Source organism: Bombina bombina, chromosome 7 (genome assembly GCF_027579735.1).
Source record: "Bombina bombina isolate aBomBom1 chromosome 7, aBomBom1.pri, whole genome shotgun sequence".
In the NCBI taxonomy this organism is placed as follows: Eukaryota; Metazoa; Chordata; class Amphibia; order Anura; family Bombinatoridae; genus Bombina; species Bombina bombina.
In genome coordinates, this window is record NC_069505.1 from 502133613 (window position 1) to 502155108 (window position 21496).

The 21496-nt window shown below is 37.3% G+C and overlaps 1 protein-coding gene across 3 annotated transcripts in view; it reads left to right on the forward strand.

Moving 5' to 3' along the window:
* LOC128666889 (cytochrome P450 2G1) overlaps positions 1-14704 on the forward strand; it is a 162583-nt gene extending 147879 nt beyond the window's left edge. For all 3 annotated transcript variants that reach the window (XM_053721699.1, XM_053721700.1, XM_053721698.1), the window contains 3 exons: positions 2405-2592; positions 13876-14017; positions 14131-14704. In XM_053721699.1, the coding sequence (XP_053577674.1) occupies positions 2405-2592; positions 13876-14017; positions 14131-14312 (512 nt within the window). In that variant the 3' untranslated portion in view covers positions 14313-14704. The remainder of the gene's footprint in view (positions 1-2404; positions 2593-13875; positions 14018-14130) is intronic.
* Positions 14705-21496: the final 6792 nt, after the last annotated feature.

The window sequence follows — 21496 nt, forward strand, 5'->3', positions numbered from 1 at the left end:
TTGGGGTTGGACTGACCTTGTTAAGCTACTCCCAGGTTGTAACTTTACCATAGAATGAGCTATTGAGCTGTTCCTAGAACAATGCCTCTCTTTTCTGTATATATCTGATTTTAGATCTTTAGATTTTAACGCTAAACTTTTTTCTGCCAATAGTGTCTCCTTTTTCTTATTGTATAAAACTAAAACTCTGTCTTGTTCTATTTTTACCCTTACCTTAATTTAGAACCTTTCCTTCTGTTGTCGAATGTGTAAAGGAGTATGAATCTGGAACTTTAACTATAAAATCTTTGGTATCATTTCATTTATTTGTATCCCTATTTTTAAACCGTATAATACACTCTAGTAGGTAAAATAGAGTATTTGGTACAAATTAAAGGGAAGGACATTTTAGGGTACGCTGTCCCTAAACTGCCAATGCGGGGGTCAGTGTAATACTTTCCCTCTAATGGCAAACTTTAAAAAAAAATCAGGCCCGCAAGTGAGGTCTTTAACTGAGCACCGGCAATTTGAGCATATCTTTTAGGCACGTGCATTATTGTTATTTAGAGATGTGTAACTAATCCCAAAATTGGCAGCAGCATTCTGCACTGGATATATAGATGTTAAAGGCCTTTGACACTGTTGATCACAACATCTTGAATACACAAGCTCAAAGCATCGCAATTAAATAAGTCATTACATTGTTTCTGCTCTTACTTTTCAGACAGATCTCAATTTGTGCCTATTTCAAACAACGTCTCCAGCTCTCTCAAAGTAACGTGCAGTATACCCCATAGTTTTTAGGGCCCCTCTTGTTCTCTATATTCATAAATGATCTTCCCTTAGTTTGCAAAACCTCAACTGTACAAATGTATGCAGATGACACTATAATATATGCAATAAAACTAAATCTACCACAACTTGAGGGTGTGTTGCAGCAGGGATTTTTAGAGCTCAAAAGGTGGATTTTTAAAAATAAACTTTTTCTAAACACTGACAAAACAATAACCATGGTCTATGGGAACTGTTTGTTCCCAATAAATATACTTATATACTTATGTGTTTATAAGTATATATATATATATATATATATATATATATATATATATATATATATATATATATATATATATATATATATATACACACACACAACACACAGAAAACCTGGCACTCGCCAGCAGATACTCAGTGATGTTTAAAAGCAAAACTGGGGGAAGTCAGTTACATTTGGCGCCAAAGGATCAAGCTCAGGACCATGTCAAGGTCTCCCCCTTCCTGAGTCCCTAAACCAGCACCCACACAATGCATACTTTCAAACAAACCAACTGGGAACCTCCCAGGGTAACACAAGCTTTTGTAGTCCCCCCTATATAAATAGAAAACACAGGAATGGACCGCACTCACAGACTGAACTGGGTACACATTCTAAGCCACTGTTAACTCCACAGCCCTGAACACTGACAGCTGCACAGTTCCCAGCAACCCAGGCAGTTAACCCCTGAACAGCCTGGGCAACAGGCCCACAGGGAAGCATTACAAACATTATCAACACAACACACAGAAAACCTGGCACTCACCAGCAGATACTCAGTAATGTTTAAAAGCAAAACTGGGGGAAGTCAGTTACAATATCGGTTCATGTCCACTCGCACAATAATAAATTGTCCCCTAAATGTGGACTCTGGTTTCTTAACCCTTTATCAAAAAATGTTATAATGTACTTTCATATACTGTAGTCAATTACATTGTATATTCCACACTCTATGCATAGGTACGCAGGTAAGCCTATGTCCACATTTTTGTCATTATTATTTTCCCCCTTTTTTTTCTTTCTTTCCTTTCTCCTTTTTTGACTATCTTATATTTCCCTGTATACCTAATTTAACATCTTTATTCATATTGATTCTATGTTGATATATAACTTTATGTTAGTATATGCTTTGTGTATAACCATATATTTCCCCTGTCTGTTATCCTTTACTGACACTGTCTGCCTCTGTCTCCTAAACCCCCCTCATGATTTTACGACACCCCCTCCTCCCCCTGCATTCAGACCTCTGTAACACTTTCTGTCTTTTTAGCCATCCTATGTTTTAAGATATAATCTGTAAATTCCATCAAATTGCTTCAGACTTGAAAAAGGAAGACATTCTTCCGAAAGCTTGTCATCTTCTAAAAAAAGTATCATTGCTATTTTGATATATATATATATACATACTGTGAACTGATTAGTAACTGGTGTTTCAAAGTGTTCATATGAAAAAATTGTGCACATTTTGATAATTTAAGTAAATTAGATTATTATTTTTTTAAATTGCATGCACTAACTGAATCTTGAAAGTTTAATTTTGATATTAGTGTCCCTTTAATAAAAAGTCTTAAAATATTTCAAAGTTTTTAATAGAAATATTTTATGTGACAGCTAAACTTCACAAGGAAATTGACCAGGTGATCGGAAGAAACAGACTTCCATTGCTGTCTGACCGGAGCCAGATGCCTTATACAGAAGCCGTAATCAATGAAGTACAGAGATTCGCTGATATTGCTCCACTAAACGCCACACATTCAGTTATGAAAGACACCGAATTCCAAGGATATACCATTCCCAAGGTAAAGTAAATTAAACTATGTAGCATTGTTAGTGAAATCTGACTTATTTGTGTATTTTACTCACAAGTGGTTCTAGAAAATTGAGGTGCTACCAAATGTAACTTTTGTAATGAAATTCCCATTGTTTAACATTTTGCATAAAAATCTCATTCTCTATGAATTTGAACCCTCCCAAATGGTGTTTCTTGGGGCTGCAGGAACATTCTTTAGATGTATTTTGTTTAAGAAATAGCAATGCACATGGGTCAGCCAATCACACGAGGCTTCAATGTGCAGCCATCAATCAACAGCTACTGTTTTTCAACAAAGGATATCAAGAGAATGAAGCAAATTAAAACATTGAAGTATATTGGAAAGCTGTTCAAAATTGCATGCTCTTCTAAATCATGAAAAAAAATATTTGGGTTTCATGTCCCTTTAAGTTCAAAACTTAAAGCTAAAGTGTAAAGGTTCCATCTGACTTTAATGTGCAAGGTAGCATTCTATGCATTGGTAGGAGATAGGTAAAAGAGGTAAAAATAAATACCACAAGAGGGGGCTTTGTTAAGCATTCAGATACCACCAGTCGCTTAACTATCCGGCTGGAGCCATGGGTTGGAGTTGAGTCGGTCCTGATAGATGTAGTATTTATGAATAGGTAGAACATATTCTGCTCAGTGCAGAACATTGAAATGTAAAATATTAATATTTTCATGTCCGGTTAGGGCGCTTGAGAATATGCAATTATATTTGCACGCGCGTAGGGTGTTTTTTTGTCACTTTTTTTGCTCCATTGACTTCTATGGGGGAATAGGTTAATGCGCTTGCGACATTCTAAGTTCAGCTTTTTACGCACCTCGGGTTAACACGCAAGCAAAAACAGTTTACTTTTAACCAATAATACAAGCACAACCCGAGACATGCAGAAAGATTACTTTTAGTGCAGTTAATGCTCGAGCGGGAGTGTTAAATAGTGCTCCACTTGTAATCTAGCCATAAAAAATGGTAGGTAGAATGATGCAATCAAAGAAAAGATTAGTCTGAGAATAATATGTAGTTGTATTTTTTTAAGGTTTCATTAGCTGTTAAAATATTGACAACATAAGTGTAACGTTTTAGTGTCTATAAAACAATGGGAGCTGCCATGTTGTAACTTAGGTTACCTTCTCTGCTGTGGCCAATTAGAGACAGTTATAAATAGGTCACTAGAGTGTGCAGCCAATGGCTGTGTGGGATAGAACAGTGTTCTGCACTTCTATTTCTAACAGGAACTGAAAGCTCACAATTTCATAATGAAATTTCATGAAAAGGGGACACAATAAATAATGAAAGTATATAGCAGAGTTATATATATATATATATATATATATATATATATATATATATATATATATATATATATATATATGTATATATATATGTTATTATTTTATATTACCATCTCAATGTGTTTGATGTCCTTTTAAAGAGACGTGATACCAAAATTTTGAAGCACTTGAAAGTGATGCAGCATAGCTATAAAACGTTGACTAGAATATATCACCTGACCATCTCTAGGTAAAAATAGGAAGAGATTTTACATAAAAATGTCCTAAGTATTCACACCCCACTGTAAACCAGCCAATCAGGATGCTAGTCCCAGGACTTGCAAGGGAGCGTGCACCTGGCACGTGCAGGCACATTCATGTTGTTTCCCTTTAAGAAAGTTTACTAGGAAATATTGTGTGATTTCATTATCATGAAATCACAATAAAGCTAAGCATGATCTCAGCACTGCTGATGCTGATTGGCTGTTGTTGTTTTTTTCTTTTTCAACCTGCAGCTAGACAGTATCTGAAGAATAACTGTTTACTGAGCACTTACTATTGTAAGCTGAAGAATTTTTTAGATTAAAAATCTTCCTTTTTTACTGTTTTTACTGTTCATGTGAGACGATCCATGCAATATTTTCATCAGCTTTTCACAGCTATACTGCAGAGCAGACCTTTCAAGTGATTTAGCATGTGGTTATTATGTCCCTTTAACCCATTTGTTAAAAGGTTGACCCTCACTGATATAAGATAATAAAATAATTACCTGCTTTGATAGCTGGAACTACTTCTGCAGGACTTGAGCAGGTCAGGACTTTACTCCGCCTCAGATAACAGCAGTGGTTAACTGGCTTGTAAGAACAGGAGGGTAGTCAGTAGACAAGCCAATTGTCAGTGCCATATGATTAGTCCAGAACCAGTCTTCATAGCAAAAGAGATGATTACCAGGATAAATCATGAAACAGTTCCAAGGTTCTTTATCCAGAAAAACAATCCACAGTACAAGGTACAGACAAGGAGAAGAAGGCACAAGACATATGCCAGGGTACATTTTAGTGTCAGATTCAGAAGGACACAACGCACATAGGTATGCTAGTATCATGGTACATATAATAAAGCACAGATTACAGCATGGGCATTAGAACACCTATGCAACAGTCTAAGTGATAGGAAGACGTGCAAGGCTCACTTCCTGCACAAAGTACATAAAACAAGAGATCTAACAAGGGCACTCAACCAGTCCTCAAAGAGATGGTGCAGAAACATCTTGTGCTACTACCCACACCAACATTGAGATTCTCCAGCACAGCTCTAGATTATCCTCCAAACCTTCATGCCAGGACTGGCTCACCTCTAAAATGTGGCTCCAGCCAAATGGATAAGCGCACATGGCAGATGCCACATATAAATGCTTAACAGTTCCCAACCAGTACCCGTTTTACCCTTGATATTTATCTATGTGATAACATTGTTCCATCCTCAAATATTATGGTTTAGAAACTGCCCTGAGCTAGACAATCCAAAACTATATAATATAAAAAACTATAATGACAAAGGGCAGATAAATAGCCAGTAACCACATATATACAGAGGAATTTTATATAGTTGCCAGTAAGCTGACATACATATAGCGACCCTGTAGAATTCTATATTAAAATCACATCTGTAATGAAGGTATAAAGCTAGTCATAATACAGAAAGCAAGTATATAGCTAATTCACCCAGAAAATAAAACAGGTATATAGCTAGTAACACAACATACATGAGGCTGGATTCCTCTTAATAGATTAATTATTATAATTAGTAAACACATATGCAGGAACAGATAAATAACTATAATTCTCACATTTTGGGATCAGTGCCACTCAACATATAAAGGCTAGATAGTGTTTTATAACCAGTAATCCTATATGTACACATGAACATACAGCCTGCAATACCTCATACAAATGGAAGTTATTTATCCAGGAATCTCACATAGGGCTCTAAACTCTGGTGAGATGATCTAAAATGACCCTTCAGCACTGCAAGATCCCTAGTAAAAAGTTTTGAAAGGCAGATTTTGCTATACCTCTTCAATGAGTGTTCCCTGCATTTCTGCATGTGAAGGAAAGACAGGGACAGTGCAATATAGCACTGTATGACATGGTAGTTCTGCTGCATTTATACTTTGTGCTTTTTATTTTAGTTTGTATAAAGCAGTGCATTTAGCATTGTGTTTTTACAAATTCTGATTATGCTCTCATAGTTTCTGTGTAACTTTAACAAATTAGGATCATAGTTTGTATATTTATGTGTATATTTTACAAATTACATTGCATTTTGTATTTCTTTTATTTTAAATAAAACTGAAAAACTGACAGCTTCAGTTTCTCAGAGAGCTTCATTACTTTCTATGGGACCAATAAGCAAATATTCTCTAGTTTGGAGAAAAATTATAGTGCAGATTTCACAGAGTCTGAACTCACTGAATTCTCTAAGAAAAAGGGCGGAACCTGAGATAAGATATGCCTTTTATAGAAAGTAATTATGCTCCCTGTTATAAAGAATTTAACAAGAGGGGAGGTAACTTAGGAACACATAGGGCTGCTATAAATGTTCAGTTTGTACCAATTAAAAATTAAACTGGAATGTTTTCACTACAATTTAACTTGCTTTTGCTTGTAGTTTGGTATATATTTTTTTTCTGTCAGTTAAAAAAGTGTATTGTGAATCTTGAGAAAATCTTAACCTGCATAAAGCTGGAGAGAAAAATAATTGAGACCAGCTTGTTTAAAATCCTTACAGTATTTCAAAACTTGTTAGAGAGCTTCAGAAATACCCTGTTCAGCACAGGGAACTCCCTTGTCCCTCCCATTTTCTAAAGCTGTGTTTTTATTTTACAAAAGAGAAAATGCAAAGTGCAATTTACATTGTAAAAAATATACAGAAATATACAAAGTATGATCCTAATTACACAGAAATTTTCTAAAAACATAATCCGAATTTGTAAGATAACATAAATCTAAATGTATTAAAATACAAAATAAAAAGTGCAAGGCTTGAATGTAATAATAGTTTAAGGACCCAATCAGAAGTCATATAAATTATAATGGAAAAGGTGTAAGTGTAACAAAACTATAATATCATGCAGCGCTATATTGCACTGGGCTCGTCTTTCCTTCACTTACAGAGATAAGAGAGATATCTCATTGCTGGAGAGGTCCCCCATTTTTATTTGATCATTCAGTGAGTTCAGACCCTTTGAAGTCATGATTTAAATAGGGCATGTAATTTTAAACAACTTTCCAATTTACTTTTATCACCAATTTTGCTTTGTTCTCTTGGTATTCTTAGTTGAAAGCTAAACCTAGGAGGTTCATATGTTAATTTCTTAGACATTGAAGACTGTCTCTAATATATATGCATTTTGACTACTAGAGGGCATTAGTTCATGTGTTTCATATAAATAACATTGAGCTCATACACGTGACGTTAACCTCGAGTGAGCACTGATTGGCTAAAATCCAAGTCTGTCAAAAGAACTGAATTAAGGGGCAGTTTGCAGATGCATAGATAAAAGGTAATCACAGAGGTAAAAAGTGTATTTCTATAGCAGTGTTGGTTATGCAAAACTGGGGAATTGGTAATAACATAATTTATGTAAGAACTTACCTGATAAATTCATTTCTTTCATATTGGCAAGAGTCCATGAGCTAGTGACATATGGGATATACAATCCTACCAGGAGGGGCAAAGTTTCCCAAACCTCAAAATGCCTATAAATACACCCCTCACCTCACCACAATTCAGTTTAACGAATAGCCAAGCAGTGGGGTGATAAAGAAAGGAGTAGAAAGCATCAACAAAGGAAATTTGGAAATAATTGTGCTTTATACAAGAAATCATAACCACCATAAAAAGGGTGGGCCTCATGGACTCTTGCCAATATGAAAGAAATTAATTTATCAGGTAAGTTCTTACATAAATTATGTTTTCATTCATGTAATTGGCAAGAGTCCATGAGCTAGTGACATATGGGATATCAATACCCAAGATGTGGAGTCTTCTACTCAAGAGTCACTAGAGAGGGAGGGAAAAAATAAAAACAGCCATACTTCGCTGAAAAATTAATCCACAACCCAAAAAAATAAGTTTATTTTCATTTTGAAAGATAAAAACTTAAATCAAAGCAGAAGAATCAAACTGAAACAGCTGCCTGAAGAACTTTTCTACCAAAAACTGCTTCAGAAGAAGCAAATACATCAAAACGGTAGAATTTAGTAAATGTATGCAAAGAGGACCAAGTCGCCACTTTGCAAATCTGATCAACTGAATCTTCATTCTTAAAGGCCCACAAAGTGGAGACTGATCTAGTAGAATGAACTGTAATTCTTTGAGGCGGGGCCTGACCCGACTCCAAATAAGCTTGATGAATCAAAAGTTTCAACCAAGAAGCCAAGGAAATAGCAGAAGCCTTCTGACCTTTCCTAGGACCAGAAAATAAACAAATAGACTGGAAGTCTTCCTGAAATCTTTTGTAGCTTCCACATAATATTTCAAAGCTCTTACCACATCCAAAGAATGTAAGGATCTCTCCAAAGAATTTTTAGGATTAGGACATAACGAAGGGACAACAATTTCTCTACTAATGTTGTTAGAATTCACAACCTTAGGTAAAAATTGAAAAGAAGTCTGCAAAACTGCCTTATCCTGATGAAAAATCAGAAAAGGAGACTCACAAGAAAGAGCAGATAGCTAAGAAACTCTTCTAGCAGAAGAGATAGCCAAAAGAACTTTCCAAGAAAGTAGTTTAATGTCCAAAGAATGCATAGGCTCAAATGGAGGAGCCTGTAAAGCCTTCAGAACCAAATTAAGACTCCAAGGAGGAGAAATTGATTTAATGACATGCTTAATACGAACTAAAGCCTGTACAAAACAGTGAATATTAGGAAATATAGCAATCTTTCTGTGAAATAAAACAGAAAGAGTGGAGATTTGACCTCCAAGGAACTTGGAGACAAACCCTTATCCAAACCATCCTGAAGGAACTGTAAAATTCTAGGAATTCTAAAAGAATGCCAGGAGAATTTATGAGAAGAACACCATGAAATGTAAGTCTTCCAAACTCTATAATAAATCTTTCTAGAGACAGATTTACGAGCTTGTAACATAGTATTAATCACTGAGTCAGAGGAACCTCTATGACTTAGAACTAAGCGTTCAATTTCCATACTTTCAAATTTAATGATTTGAGATCCTGTTGGAAAAAACTGACCTTGAGATAGTAGGTCCGGCCGTAACGGAAGTGGCCAAGGCGGGCAACTGGACATCCGAACCAGATCCGCATACCAAAACCTGTGTGGCCATGCTGGAGCCACCAGCAACACAAAAAACTGTTCCATGATGATTTTGGAGATCACTCTTGGAAGGAGAACTAGAGGCGGGAAGATGTAAGCAGGATAATAACACCAAGGAAGTGTCAGTGCATCCACTGCTTCCGCCTGAACATCCCTGCAACTGGACAGGTATCTGGGAAGTTTCTTGTTTAGATGAGAGGCCATGAGATCTATCTCTGGAAGACCCCACATCTGAACAATCTGAGAAAACACATCTGGATGGAGAGACCACTCCCCTGGATGTAAAGTCTGGCGATAATCCGCCTCCCAATTGTCTACACATGGGCTATGCACCGCAGAGATTAGACAGGAGCTGGATTCCACCAAGTATTCAAGATACTTCTTTCATAGCTTGGGGACTGTGAGTCCCACCCTGATGATTGGCATATGCCACTGTTGTGATATTGTCTGTCTGAAAACAATGAACGGTTCTCTTTTTAATAGAGGCCAAAACTGAAGAGCTCTGAGAATTGCACGGAGTTCTAAAATATTTATTGGTAATCTCGCCTCTTGAGATTTCCAAACCCCTTGTGCTGTCAGAGATCCCCAAACAGCTCCCCAACCTGAGAGACTCGCATCTGTTGTGATCACAGTCCAGGTTGGCCGAACAAAAGAAGCCCCTTGAACTAAACGATGGTGATCTATCCACCATGTCAGAGAGTGTCGTACATTGGGATTTAAGGATATTAATTGTGATATCTTTGTATAATCCCTGCACCGTTGATTCAGCATACCAAGCTGAAGAGGTCTCATGTGAAAATGACCAAAGGGGATCATGTCCGATGCTGCAGTGATGAGACCTAAAACTTCCATGCACATAGCCACTGAAGGGAATGACTGAGACTGAAGGTGACGGCAGGCTACAGCCAATTTTAAACGTCTCTTGTCTGTTAGAGACAGAGTCATGGACGCTGAATCTATCTGGAAGCCTAAAAAGGTGACCCTTGTCTGAGGAATCAAGAAACTCTTTGGTAAATTGATCCTTCAACCATGTTTCCGAAGAAACAACACTAGTTGATTTGTGTGAGATTCTGAAGAACATAAAGACTGAGCTAGTACCAAGATATCGTCCAAATAAGGAAACACCTCAATACCCTGTTCTCTGATTACAGAGAGTATGGCACCCAAAACCTTTGAAAATATTCTTGGAGCTGTTGCTAGGCCAAATGGAAGAGCAACAAATTGGTAATGCTTGTCTAGAAAAAAGAATCTCAGAAACTGATAATGTTCTGGATGAATCGGAATATGAAGGTATGCATCCTGCAAGTCTATTGTGGACATATAATGTCCTTGCTGAACAAAAGGCAGAATAGTCCTTATAGTCACCATCTTGAAAGTTGGTACTCTTACATAACGATTCAAAATTTTCAGATCCAGAACTGGTCTGAATAAAGTTTCCTTCTTTGGGACAATGAATAGATTTGAACAAAACCCCAAACCTTGTTCCAGAAGAGGAACTGGCATGATTACCCCTGAAGACTCCAGATCTGAAACACACTTCAGGAAAGCCTGAGCTTTTACTGGATTTACTGGGACACGTGAGAGAAAAAATCTTCTCACAGGAGGTCTTACTCTGAATCCTATTCGATACCCTTGAGAGACAATGCTCAGATTTTATCCAAATATCCTTTAAAAACCTTAATCTGCCCCCTACCAGCTGAGCTGGAATGAGGGCCGCACCTTCATGCGGACTTAGGGGCTGACTTTGGTTTTTCTAAAAGGCTTGGATTTATTCCAATTTGAGGAAGGCTTCCAATTAGAGGCAAATTTCTTGGGGGAAGGATTGAATTTTTTGTTCCTTATTCTGACGAAAGGAACAAAAACAGTTAGAAGCCTTAGATTTACCCTTAGGTTTTTTATCCTGAGGCAGAAAAACTCCCTTTCCCCCAGTAACAGTTGAAATAATAGAATCCAACTGGGACCCAAAATAAATTATTACCTTGGAAAGAAAGAGATAGTAATCTAGAATTAGATGTCATATCAGCAAGCATTCCAGGATTTAAGCCACAAAGCTCTTCTAGCTAAAATAGCTAAAGACATGGATCTAACATCAATTTTGATAATATCAAAAATAGCATCATAAATAAAATGATTAGCATATTGCAGTAAGCGAATAATGCTAGATAAATCAGAATCCAATTCCTGTTGCGCTAAATTCTCCAACCAGAAAGTTGATGCAGCCGCAACATCAGCCAAAGAAATTGCAGGTCTAAGAAGATGACCTGAATATAAATAGGCCTTCCTTAGATAAGATTCAAGCTTCCTATCTAAAGGATCCTTAAAGGAAGTACTATCTTCCATAGGAATAGTGGTAGGTTTAGAAAGAGTAGAAATAGCCCCATCAACTTTGGGGATCTTTTCCCAAAACTCTATAGATTTTGCTGGTAAAGGATACAATTTTTTTAAACCTTGAAGAAGGAATAAAAGAAGTACCTGGCTTATTCCATTCCTTTAGAAATCATATTAGAAATAGCCTCAGGAATAGGAAAGACTGAACGTCAAGAGGACTGGTTACCTCAATATCCAAAGTAATTAACACTTCTTTTAATAAAGAACACATATACTCAATTTTAAATAAATAAGTAGATTTGTTAGTGTCAATGTCTGAGGAAGTATCTTCTGAATCAGATAGATCATCATCAGAAGAGGATACATTATTATGTTGTTGGTCATTTGAAATTTCATCAACTAAATGAGAAGTTTTAAAAGACCTTTTACGTTTATTTGAAGGTGGAAATGCAGACAAAACCTTCAGAATAGAATCAGAAACAAATTCTTTAAAATTTACAGGTATGTCATGCACATATGAAGTTGAAGGAACTGCAACTGGCAATGTACTATTACTAATGGATACACTATATGCATGTAAAAGTTTATCATGATAACTATTACAAATGACATTCGGCAAGATAATTTCTACAATTTTACAACAAATGCACTTAGCTTTGGTTGAACCGATGTCAGGCAGCAATGTTCCAGTAGAAGCTTCTGAGGCAGGATCATGTTGAGACATCTTGCAAAAATGTAAGATAAAAAACAACATATAAAACAAAATTATCTATTTCCTTATATGACAGTTTCAGGAATGGGAAGAAATGCAAATAGCATAGCCCTCTGATAGAAAAAAGCAAGAGGCAAACATTAATGGGGTATTGAAATAATAAAAAAGTTTTGCGCCAAGTATGACACACAACGTAACTAAACTTTTTTGGTGCCAAAAAAATAACCGGAAATGACACACTCGCGTCACTAATGATGCTAAAGTGTGAAAGGTCTTGGCGTCAAGTATGACGCTGGAAGTGACGAACTTGCGTCAGACGTACTTTTTCACGCCAAAAAAAATTTCGCACCAAAAATGACGCAATAAAGTTTAGCATTTGTCGCACCCGCAGGCCTAATACCGCCCGCAATTTTGTAAGAAGTAGTCAATTGGAAAAAAGACTAAACCCCAGGTAAGAAATAAATTTCATATTTAAAAAATGTTTATATTCCCCAAATATGAAACTGACAGTCTGCAGAAGGAAATACATGAACCTGACTCATGGCAAATATAAGTACAGTACATATATTTAGAACTTTATATAAATGCATAAAGTGCCAAACCATAGCTGAGGTGTCTTAAAAAAATAAAAACATACTTACCAAAAGACACCCATCCACATATAGGAGATAGCCAAACCAGTACTAAAATAGTTATTAGTAGAGGTAATGGTAAATTGAGAGTATATTGTTGATCTGAAAAGGGAGGTAGGAGATGAATCTCTACGACCGATAACAGAGAACCTATGAAATAGACCCCTGTTAGGGAAATCATCGTATTCAATAAGTGATACTCTCTTCACGTCCCTCTGACATTCGCTGTACTCTGAGAGGAATCGGGCTTCAACAATGCTGAGAAGCGCATATCAACGTAGAATTTTTAGCACAAACTTACTTCACCACCTCCATAGGAGGCAAAGTTTGTGGGTGTTTGTGGGTGTGGTGAGGGGTGTATTTATAGGCATTTTGAGGTTTGGGAAACTTTGCCCCTCCTGGTAGGATTGTATATCCCATATGTCACTAGCTCATGGACTCTTGCCAATTACATGAAAGAAAAAGGGATTATCATTCTTTTTAAACAACAAAAATTCTGGCGTTGACAGTCCATTTAAGTTTCATTAACATAGTATAGCACTAAATTTAATGAAGAACTTGACTACATATTTTTTTTGTGGCTCCTGTCGGCTTAGTGTTTAAGAGTAGTAATCCATGAATTTTACTGTGCATCCCCATAGTAATCTATTATGTGAGATATTTAATGAACCTGAGCTTTTTAACAGGCAGATAGTGCATACTAGACTATTGCTTGAGAGATAAGAAATATATTGTATTTTCAGTGCAAAACTAGAGGCACTATCTGAAGCAATGTTAACACACAATAGAGTTAATATTTTTGAGCTTTACTTATAATCTAACCCATAATAAATTAAATAAATCTGAAGAGTTATGAATTGGGTTTTTGTTTAAGACCCATGATCCTCCAAGAACTGTCACTGATATATAACTCTAATGAGCGGAAGATCAGTTTCTTTAAAAATCTTTACAATTAATTATGATTAAATACTTACTTTTTAAAGGGCACTGACGTCTACGCGTTGCTCTGTACTGTTCATCGTGATCCAAGCCAATTCTCTACACCGTACAAATTCAACCCCAGCCACTTCCTAGATGAGAATGGTGGATTCAAGAAGAATGATGCTATGATGGCTTTTTCTGCAGGTAAGAACCTTCAACAATAATTATCCTCTGTAGATTACTGATGTTTAGTTTTCTTTTTTGTTACCAAGGTCATCACAGAGCTGCTTGTGTCTAACTAATTTCTATTTCTACAGGAAAGCGGAGATGTCCCGGAGAAGGACTCGCTATACTTGAGCTGTTTCTTTTCCTAACCATTATCCTACAAAACTTCACCCTGACCTCAGAGAAAAAATTTACTGATGACGATATTGCCCCAAAATTAACAGGATTTTTCAATCATCCTAGATATTTTGAACTCTCCTTTATTCCACGATAATATTTTTCTCCTTCTTCAAAAAGTAATTTGCTATTCAAAGTATGAGTAAGGCCACATACTGCTGAAACATGTAAGTTGTTTACTACCAGCTGAGAGTATGGTTTTATATCATCCCTTTTTTGTGCTCTTGTCACTTAAATAAAGTTTACTGAATTTTTTACGTTTGGAGGCTTGCTGAAGTTTTTCTACGTTTTTATTTAAAGTATCTGCCCATTAGGTTTATTGTAGTTGTTGATGCCCTTGTACTTTAATACATGCTGAATAATGCAAATGTTTCCAAATCATTTTATATTATATAGCCTTGTTAATGCGCTATTGGTGTGTTTTTTTTCTTTTTAATGGGTGTTGTTTTTTAGCTTTATTCTCAATACAATTAAAAGGTTCTTAATGGATTGAAATGTGTTTTCTGTCATTTTCAATTAACCAATGATATCTGCAACTTGCAGTTTAACATTATATAAAGTCTCTAATACTGCTGTTACTCTCATTCACTCTGTAATATCCATACTATCCTCCAGTATATACAGAAATAGAAGCATTCTGCCAGGAACGAACAACAGCTTGGTGGATTTTTCTATTGCCTGGTTACCACCTGGGAGTAGCTTCTTTTAGCCCAAATTTGCTTTCCACAGAGGAAAATGTTTCTGAATTATATCAGTCTGATCCCGTCTAACAAGGTCAGTCCAGCCCCAAAATACCAGGCAATTCTCCTCTGAACAAGGTAAACATCAACCCCAGAAGATAATTTTGGCCTCCTTTGGCCCTCGTCAGTGAGGTGCAGCCATAGCCCTCTAAGCACATTGGGTAAGGAGTCCACATCTGGTTTCATTCATCACCCATAAGGAGACTTTTCTCAGGGTCACAATACAAATACATACAGAAAGAGAAGCAATCTGCCAGGTAAGAAAAACAGCTCAGTGGCTTGCTATATGAATGATCGACTGGGGTTGCCATTTTCCTTGTTTAAATCTGTTAAAGGGGCATTACATTTTTTTTGTATTAAATATTTTTATTACATTTTTATAAAATTTTATTAAATTTTATTAAGTTTTAGTTCACTATTTGCAAAACTAGACAGTAGGACAGAATAACTTTCTGTTTAGGGTGACACAGTTGTGATTTCCTAAGTACATTAATATAGCAGATAATCACTTTTTATTAAACATAATCAACAACAAACTTAAGCAGCATTAAACTTGATGAGGTATTGTCGCCACACGATAATCAGTGACAACATAAGACAAAAGAGTGGAGCCAGAAATTGTCTTTAACAAACTTTTACAGTAAGTCATGTTTGTGCTCTCTGTTCCCAGAGGAATATGAAATCCAGGATAATTTCATGTTTGTCATTATAACTGTAATACAATTTGTCTAGGGATAATACATGTTCTTCCTCGTGAATCCATGATGTGTATGTGGGGACTTGTGTTTTTTTTCCAAAATCTGGGTATAAGTCTTTTGGCACTATTTAGCATGCAAAGTAACAGTTTCCTTCTGTATTGACACAAGATCTTGGGGATATTGTTCAGGAGTACAAAAGTTTTTCAGTAATAGGCAGGACCACCAAATGTGGGACATGGAGCCTAGTCCGCCACAGTTTCTCCAACACCTGGGGGTTGATTGTGGGAATATGCTATGTAAACAGATTGGTGTGAAATACCACCTTGATAAGATTTTGTAGTTTGTCTCGGCTATTGCTAGTGATACTGAGTATTTTTTAGTTGTGGTGAAAATCTTTTCCCATTGTAAGTCAGTCAGTGATATGTTTAGTTTGTTTTCCCATTTTTCTATGTATGCTTAGGTTGTGCAAACAGTGAGTTATTGAAAAGCGGAGTCATAGGTGATATAGGGCTAGATATGGTTTTATTCGTCTGTATTGTTCTGTCCCAGATTTTAAGTAGTTAGTTATAAAGTAATTAGTCAGTTTGGTCAAGGGTCTATATTTTGCTGGAGTCCACTATGTGATTTTCTAGTTGAACCCAGGGTTTGGAGGGGAGGGATAGATTCCACGCTGCAACTCATGCTAGGTGGGCTGCTTTATAATAATTGGTTAGATTGTGGACTCCCAATCTTCCATCTTCTCTGTCTAGTTGCATTGTGTCCCTAGCTATCCTTGTTTGCTGTCGGGACAAAATGAATAATTCAAGTTGTTTTTGTTGATACACTAGGTACTGTGTTGGTAAATCTATCGGAAGCACTTGGAATAAATATAAGTATTTTGGTATGAGGGTCATTTTAATGGCGTTAATTTGTCCCATCCATGATAGGTGTCCCTGTTTGTTCCATGTGTCTAGTTTTATTTGGGAATCTTTTTGTCAGGAGACATAATTATTTTTGTAGAGATCTGCTATGATCGGTGAGATGTGAACTCCTAGGTAGTGTATACTATTTCTTGTTTGGAAAGAGGTGTGGAAGGCTAAGTACTGTAAGTCTTATATAGATAAATTTATAGGGAGTAACACTGATTTGTCCATGTTTATGGAACAGTTAGATATTTACTTGTAACTTTCAAGTAAATTGAGTAGTTAGGGAATGTATTGCGTCAGGTCTCGAATGGTTAATATTATATCGTCCGCGTAAAGTAGGCATTTCTGTTGTATAGGTCCGAAGTCTAGTCCAACTATATCCTGGGCTTGTCTGATTTTAGCCGCTAAGATTTCAACTGTAAGGGCGAACAGGAGAGGGGACAGGGGGCAGCCCTTTTGTGTGCCGTTTCTAATCTCTATTGTATGGGAGAGCACTCCATTAGAGCATATTTTGACTGTAGGGTTTCTGTATAGAGCACGAATACGCTCCAGGAAGAGGCTAGTGAAGCCGAACCTCAACAGGATGGACCACATGAAATCCCAGTCCACCCTGTCAAAGACCTTCTCCGCGTCTGTCGACAGTAGGATGAGGGGAATACTCTCTATTGATGCTGTTGTTAGAGTCTGCAACACTCTTATGGTGTTGTCTTTTGCCTCTCTTCCTGGAATAAAGCTGACCTGGTCAGTGTGTATCAGTGATGGCAGTACCTTATTGATGCGCAGGGCCATTAGCTTGACGTAAATATTTGCACCTACGTCGATAAGTGATAGAGGTCGTAGTTAGGTACCAAGTCTGGCATTTTACCGGGCTTTGGGTTTACGGTTATGTTAGCTTCAAGAAATGTTTGAGTGAAATGGGACTGTTGTCTATGGAGTGGAACAACTCCAGTAAGTGGGGGGCTAAGGTTAGTCTTAATAGGTTGTAAAATTTGGATGAGAATCTGTCTGACCCAAAAGATCTGTTAAGTGGTAGTTCTTTAATAATTGTGTGTAGCTCCTGAAGGGTAAAAGGTGCATCTAGTTTGAAACAGCCTTCTGATGACAGGGTTGGGAGATGTAGGTTAGTCAGGAATCATTTTGTTAGTTGCACTTTAGTCTCAGTCGGAAGTGTTTGGAGGTTGTATAGGGTGTTGTAATAGTCTGCATATGCGTTTGTAATGTCTGTTTTGTGGGTAAAGACTTTTCTCCCTTGACCTGTTAAACGTCTAATGAATGTTTTATATTTTCTTTTTTTTAAGGATCTAGCCATAAATTTCCCTGCTTTATTGCTCTCTACAAAAAACTTTGCCTACGATGTGAGGGCCCTAAGGTGTGCATTTGTTATGAGATATTTATTTAGTTCCTCTCTAGCTCAGTGTAGCTCCGCAGTGAGTTGTTGCAATTTCAGGTTTTGCTTGTGTGCAGCCTCCAAATTTGATTAAGTGGATGTCAATGCTATGTATTCCGCTGCTTTAAGTTTATGCTGTTTATGCGTGTACTGCATGAATAAGCCTCTGTTATAGCACTTGTATGCCTCCCAGTTATTAATGGGTGAAGTGTCGCTAGAGATGTTATTGGAAAATAACTCGTCTGCTTTTTCTATTAGTGTGGTGAGTAGTTGAGGGTGCGAGAAAATGTAGTAGTTTATTTTCCAATTGTATTGGTTTTTCGGTTTGGCTGACCAAGGGAATGAGCTTAAAACCATACTATGGTCTGACCAGGCTGTATGTTTTATTTTGGAATCTATTAGGTAGGGTAAGGTGTTCTGATCACATAAAATGTAATCAATTCTAGTGTAAGATCTCTGAGGGTTAGAAAAAACGGTGTAATCTTTAGTGTTGGTGTGTGTTGTACGCCAGGTGTCAAATAGAGGTATGGTTTGAAGTGCTTGCCAGTTAGCCTTTATTTGTCCCTTACTGAGATAGGATTTTTCTGTGGAGGTGTCTAATTGTGGGCAGATAGGAAAATTAAAGTCTCCTCCTATTATAATTAGGCCCTTAGCTATGTCAATTATTTGGTTGATTGCTCTTCTGAAAAAGATAGGGCGCAGGTGAGATGGTGCATATAAATTAGCTAGTGTAATGGGTTTACCGTAGATCAACCCTACTAATATTAGGATCCTACCCTCAGGGTCTGAAAATTTTTTTAATAGTTCAAATGGTATGGTTTTTTTTTGATGGAGATGCTGACCCTGATTTTTTTTTGTCTGGACCAGAACTCAAGAAGTGTTGTTTGTAATAGTATTTGGATAGCATGGGCTCTTTATGTTTCCTGAAACGAGTCTCCTGTAACATAACTATGTCTATATTTTTCTTATGAAAGTCGTGATATGCTATAGAGCGTTTCTCTGGTGTGAGAAATCCTTTAACATTTTAGGTGGCTATGAGGATAAGGCGTTGGGCATTTGTCTGGAGTGTTGTTTAGTGTCTATAGGATGTGCCTTATTCTTTGCAAAAATGAAGTAAGTTGGTTGGGATTTTCGCGTAGCGGGCGACTATAATAATTGTTCATGTTGATTGGTGCTAAATATCACCTGGGTAGTAAATTTGCTGCTTGTCTGTACAATAAGTAAACAATTTAAACTTGATAAGGTAACTAGAAGAGTTCTTAAAAAAATGGGGGGAAAAGGGGGATTCTTTATTTTTAAATAAAAAGGTTTTAAGGTTTTAAGGTTTAAACTTGGGTGTTGCCACAACGTGGCAGGAACCCGCCTCCAGAAGCAGACTGGTGTGTCCCGATTTGATACCATACAATTGCTGGTAAAGAAAAGTTCTGAGAAGGTTTTTATCTTATCAGGTGAGATCCCTTGAGGTGGGTGTCTTAGTGCTGGTCATTCTAGCAGATGACTTACCAGCTTCTTCAGACCAGGACCTTCTTTGCGATTGGGGTTGCTGGAGGGTTCCTTGGGAGCAGGTTGTGGAAGTAGGTCTTCTGGTGATTGCATTTCTAGTTGCTTGCAGAAGGCTGCAGCTCCTGCTGGTTCTTGACAGGTATATATTCTGCCTTTCTTATTAACCTGTAGAGAGACAGAGAAGCCCCATCTGCAGGGGATCTTTAGTGATCGTAGATGTGTTGTCAGGCTGGAAAAGTCTTTTCTTTGTTGCAGGGTCTTGATAGACAAGTCCTGGAAGATTTGTATTTGTGCTCCTGAATAGGAGAAGTTGGGTTGAGTCCTTTAAAAGTTGTAGATTTTTTCTCTGTCTCTGTAGTTCAAAAATCTAACAATGATGTCTTGAGGTTGCTAGTTGCCCCCTCGCTTTGGACATAGTGCCCTATGTGTTATTTCTAGCTGGATGTCTTCAATGACCACCGAGCAGGCTATTGCTAGCGACTGAAACAGATTCTGAAGGTGCTCATGAATATCTTCTCCCGAGACAGACTCTGGTATTCCCCTGAACCAGAGATTGTTTCTTCTTGTACGGTTTTCAAAGTTGTCTAGTTTGTTCTATAGATCTGTAATTTGTGTTTGCTGATTTTCTATACCTTGCAAAATTTTGGTCATGTCCTTGACAAGTTGAGCTTGGTCATCTTCGAGTGCTTCGACTCTAAATCCTAGATCGTTTATCTCCCTCTTCAGGTCCACACATTCTTCCTTAATGCATGTTTTGACCTGGTTGATTAAAGTTTCCATAACTTTCAGAGTGATCGGGCCACCTTCTGAGTGCTTTATTGAGTCAAGCGGTGTGGCTTGTTGTGGGAGATCTTGTAGTTCTGCAAGGTTCTCTTCTTCACTGTCTACTCTTGTTTCTTCTGTGGTCTTCTTTCTCTTGAGATTTTTAAAGTATTTGTTCATCGAGCTTGAGTTACTGTGTGAGGATTTAGGTATTTTATCTGCTTTCGGATTTCTGAGGTTCGCCATTTTGGCTGTTCCTGGCTTGGTGAAGTAGGGAGGTGTGATTTAAGGGCACTGAGTTTATGCAAGTGCGATGTGTGTACCTCTCACCACTCAGTGTACATTTCCTTAACTGATGGTTTTAATATGTTGCTTGTCTGTGCACTGTGTTCTACTCGCTGTTACTGTTTACACTGAGTAGTAGCTTTGTAGCATGCTGTCTAGGTTAAGTTTTGTAGAGAGGATTGCACCTAGATTATTAGATGGTGCTCATTTAGGCATGTGCCACTCACAGTTTGTTATTTATGGTCAGCAACTGAGGCGCAAGTTTTAATTTAGGTGCGACATGCTGGTTTGTATTGAGATGGGCTCCAGCCCCAAGCAAAGCCTTGTGTGCCCTTATATTCAGTGCGCTGTCTCTACAGCTTTGCTTAGCAGGTTTAAAGCATACCTCTCTGCTTTTTTGTTGTGTGGTCGGGAGGCGCTTTATGCTTCAGCTTGTCGTTCATCCGGTATCGTTAATGAAGTCTGCCTGTGGCCTAAATGTCCCACCAGCGGCACTCCTCTTCTACCCTCTGACGCTCCGATTTGTTGGCGTGAAGAAGCTCCACTAGTCGCCTGCTTAACTGGCAATGTGTTGATATGCCTGTTCGACCAGTTTTGAAACCTGAAAACGGGTTCCCGCCGTCTACATGCACGGAGCCTCAGGGAAGTGCGGCCATCACAGACGGCTGCATGCTCCGCTCCCGGGGCATTACATTTACATAGATTTCCTCCTCTGACTCAGAGGATAATTTTTTTTAATTTTTTTTTTTTTTAACTATTTTTCAGATTCTAACAATGATTCTATATCATGGAAGTTTGTCTATTTCTGTGAATCATCTAAAGAATCAGACTCTTCTCCATAAAATAAAAAATCTAAAAAAAAATAATTCTTAAAAAATTCTAACATATTTTACTTGATAATCTAGGTAAGCCTTCTTTAAAACCAGAGGATTTATAACATCCTTGTTTTACCAGATAGCATCCTTTTAAAAGTGTTGCTAAATTCCTTGACCTCTATATTA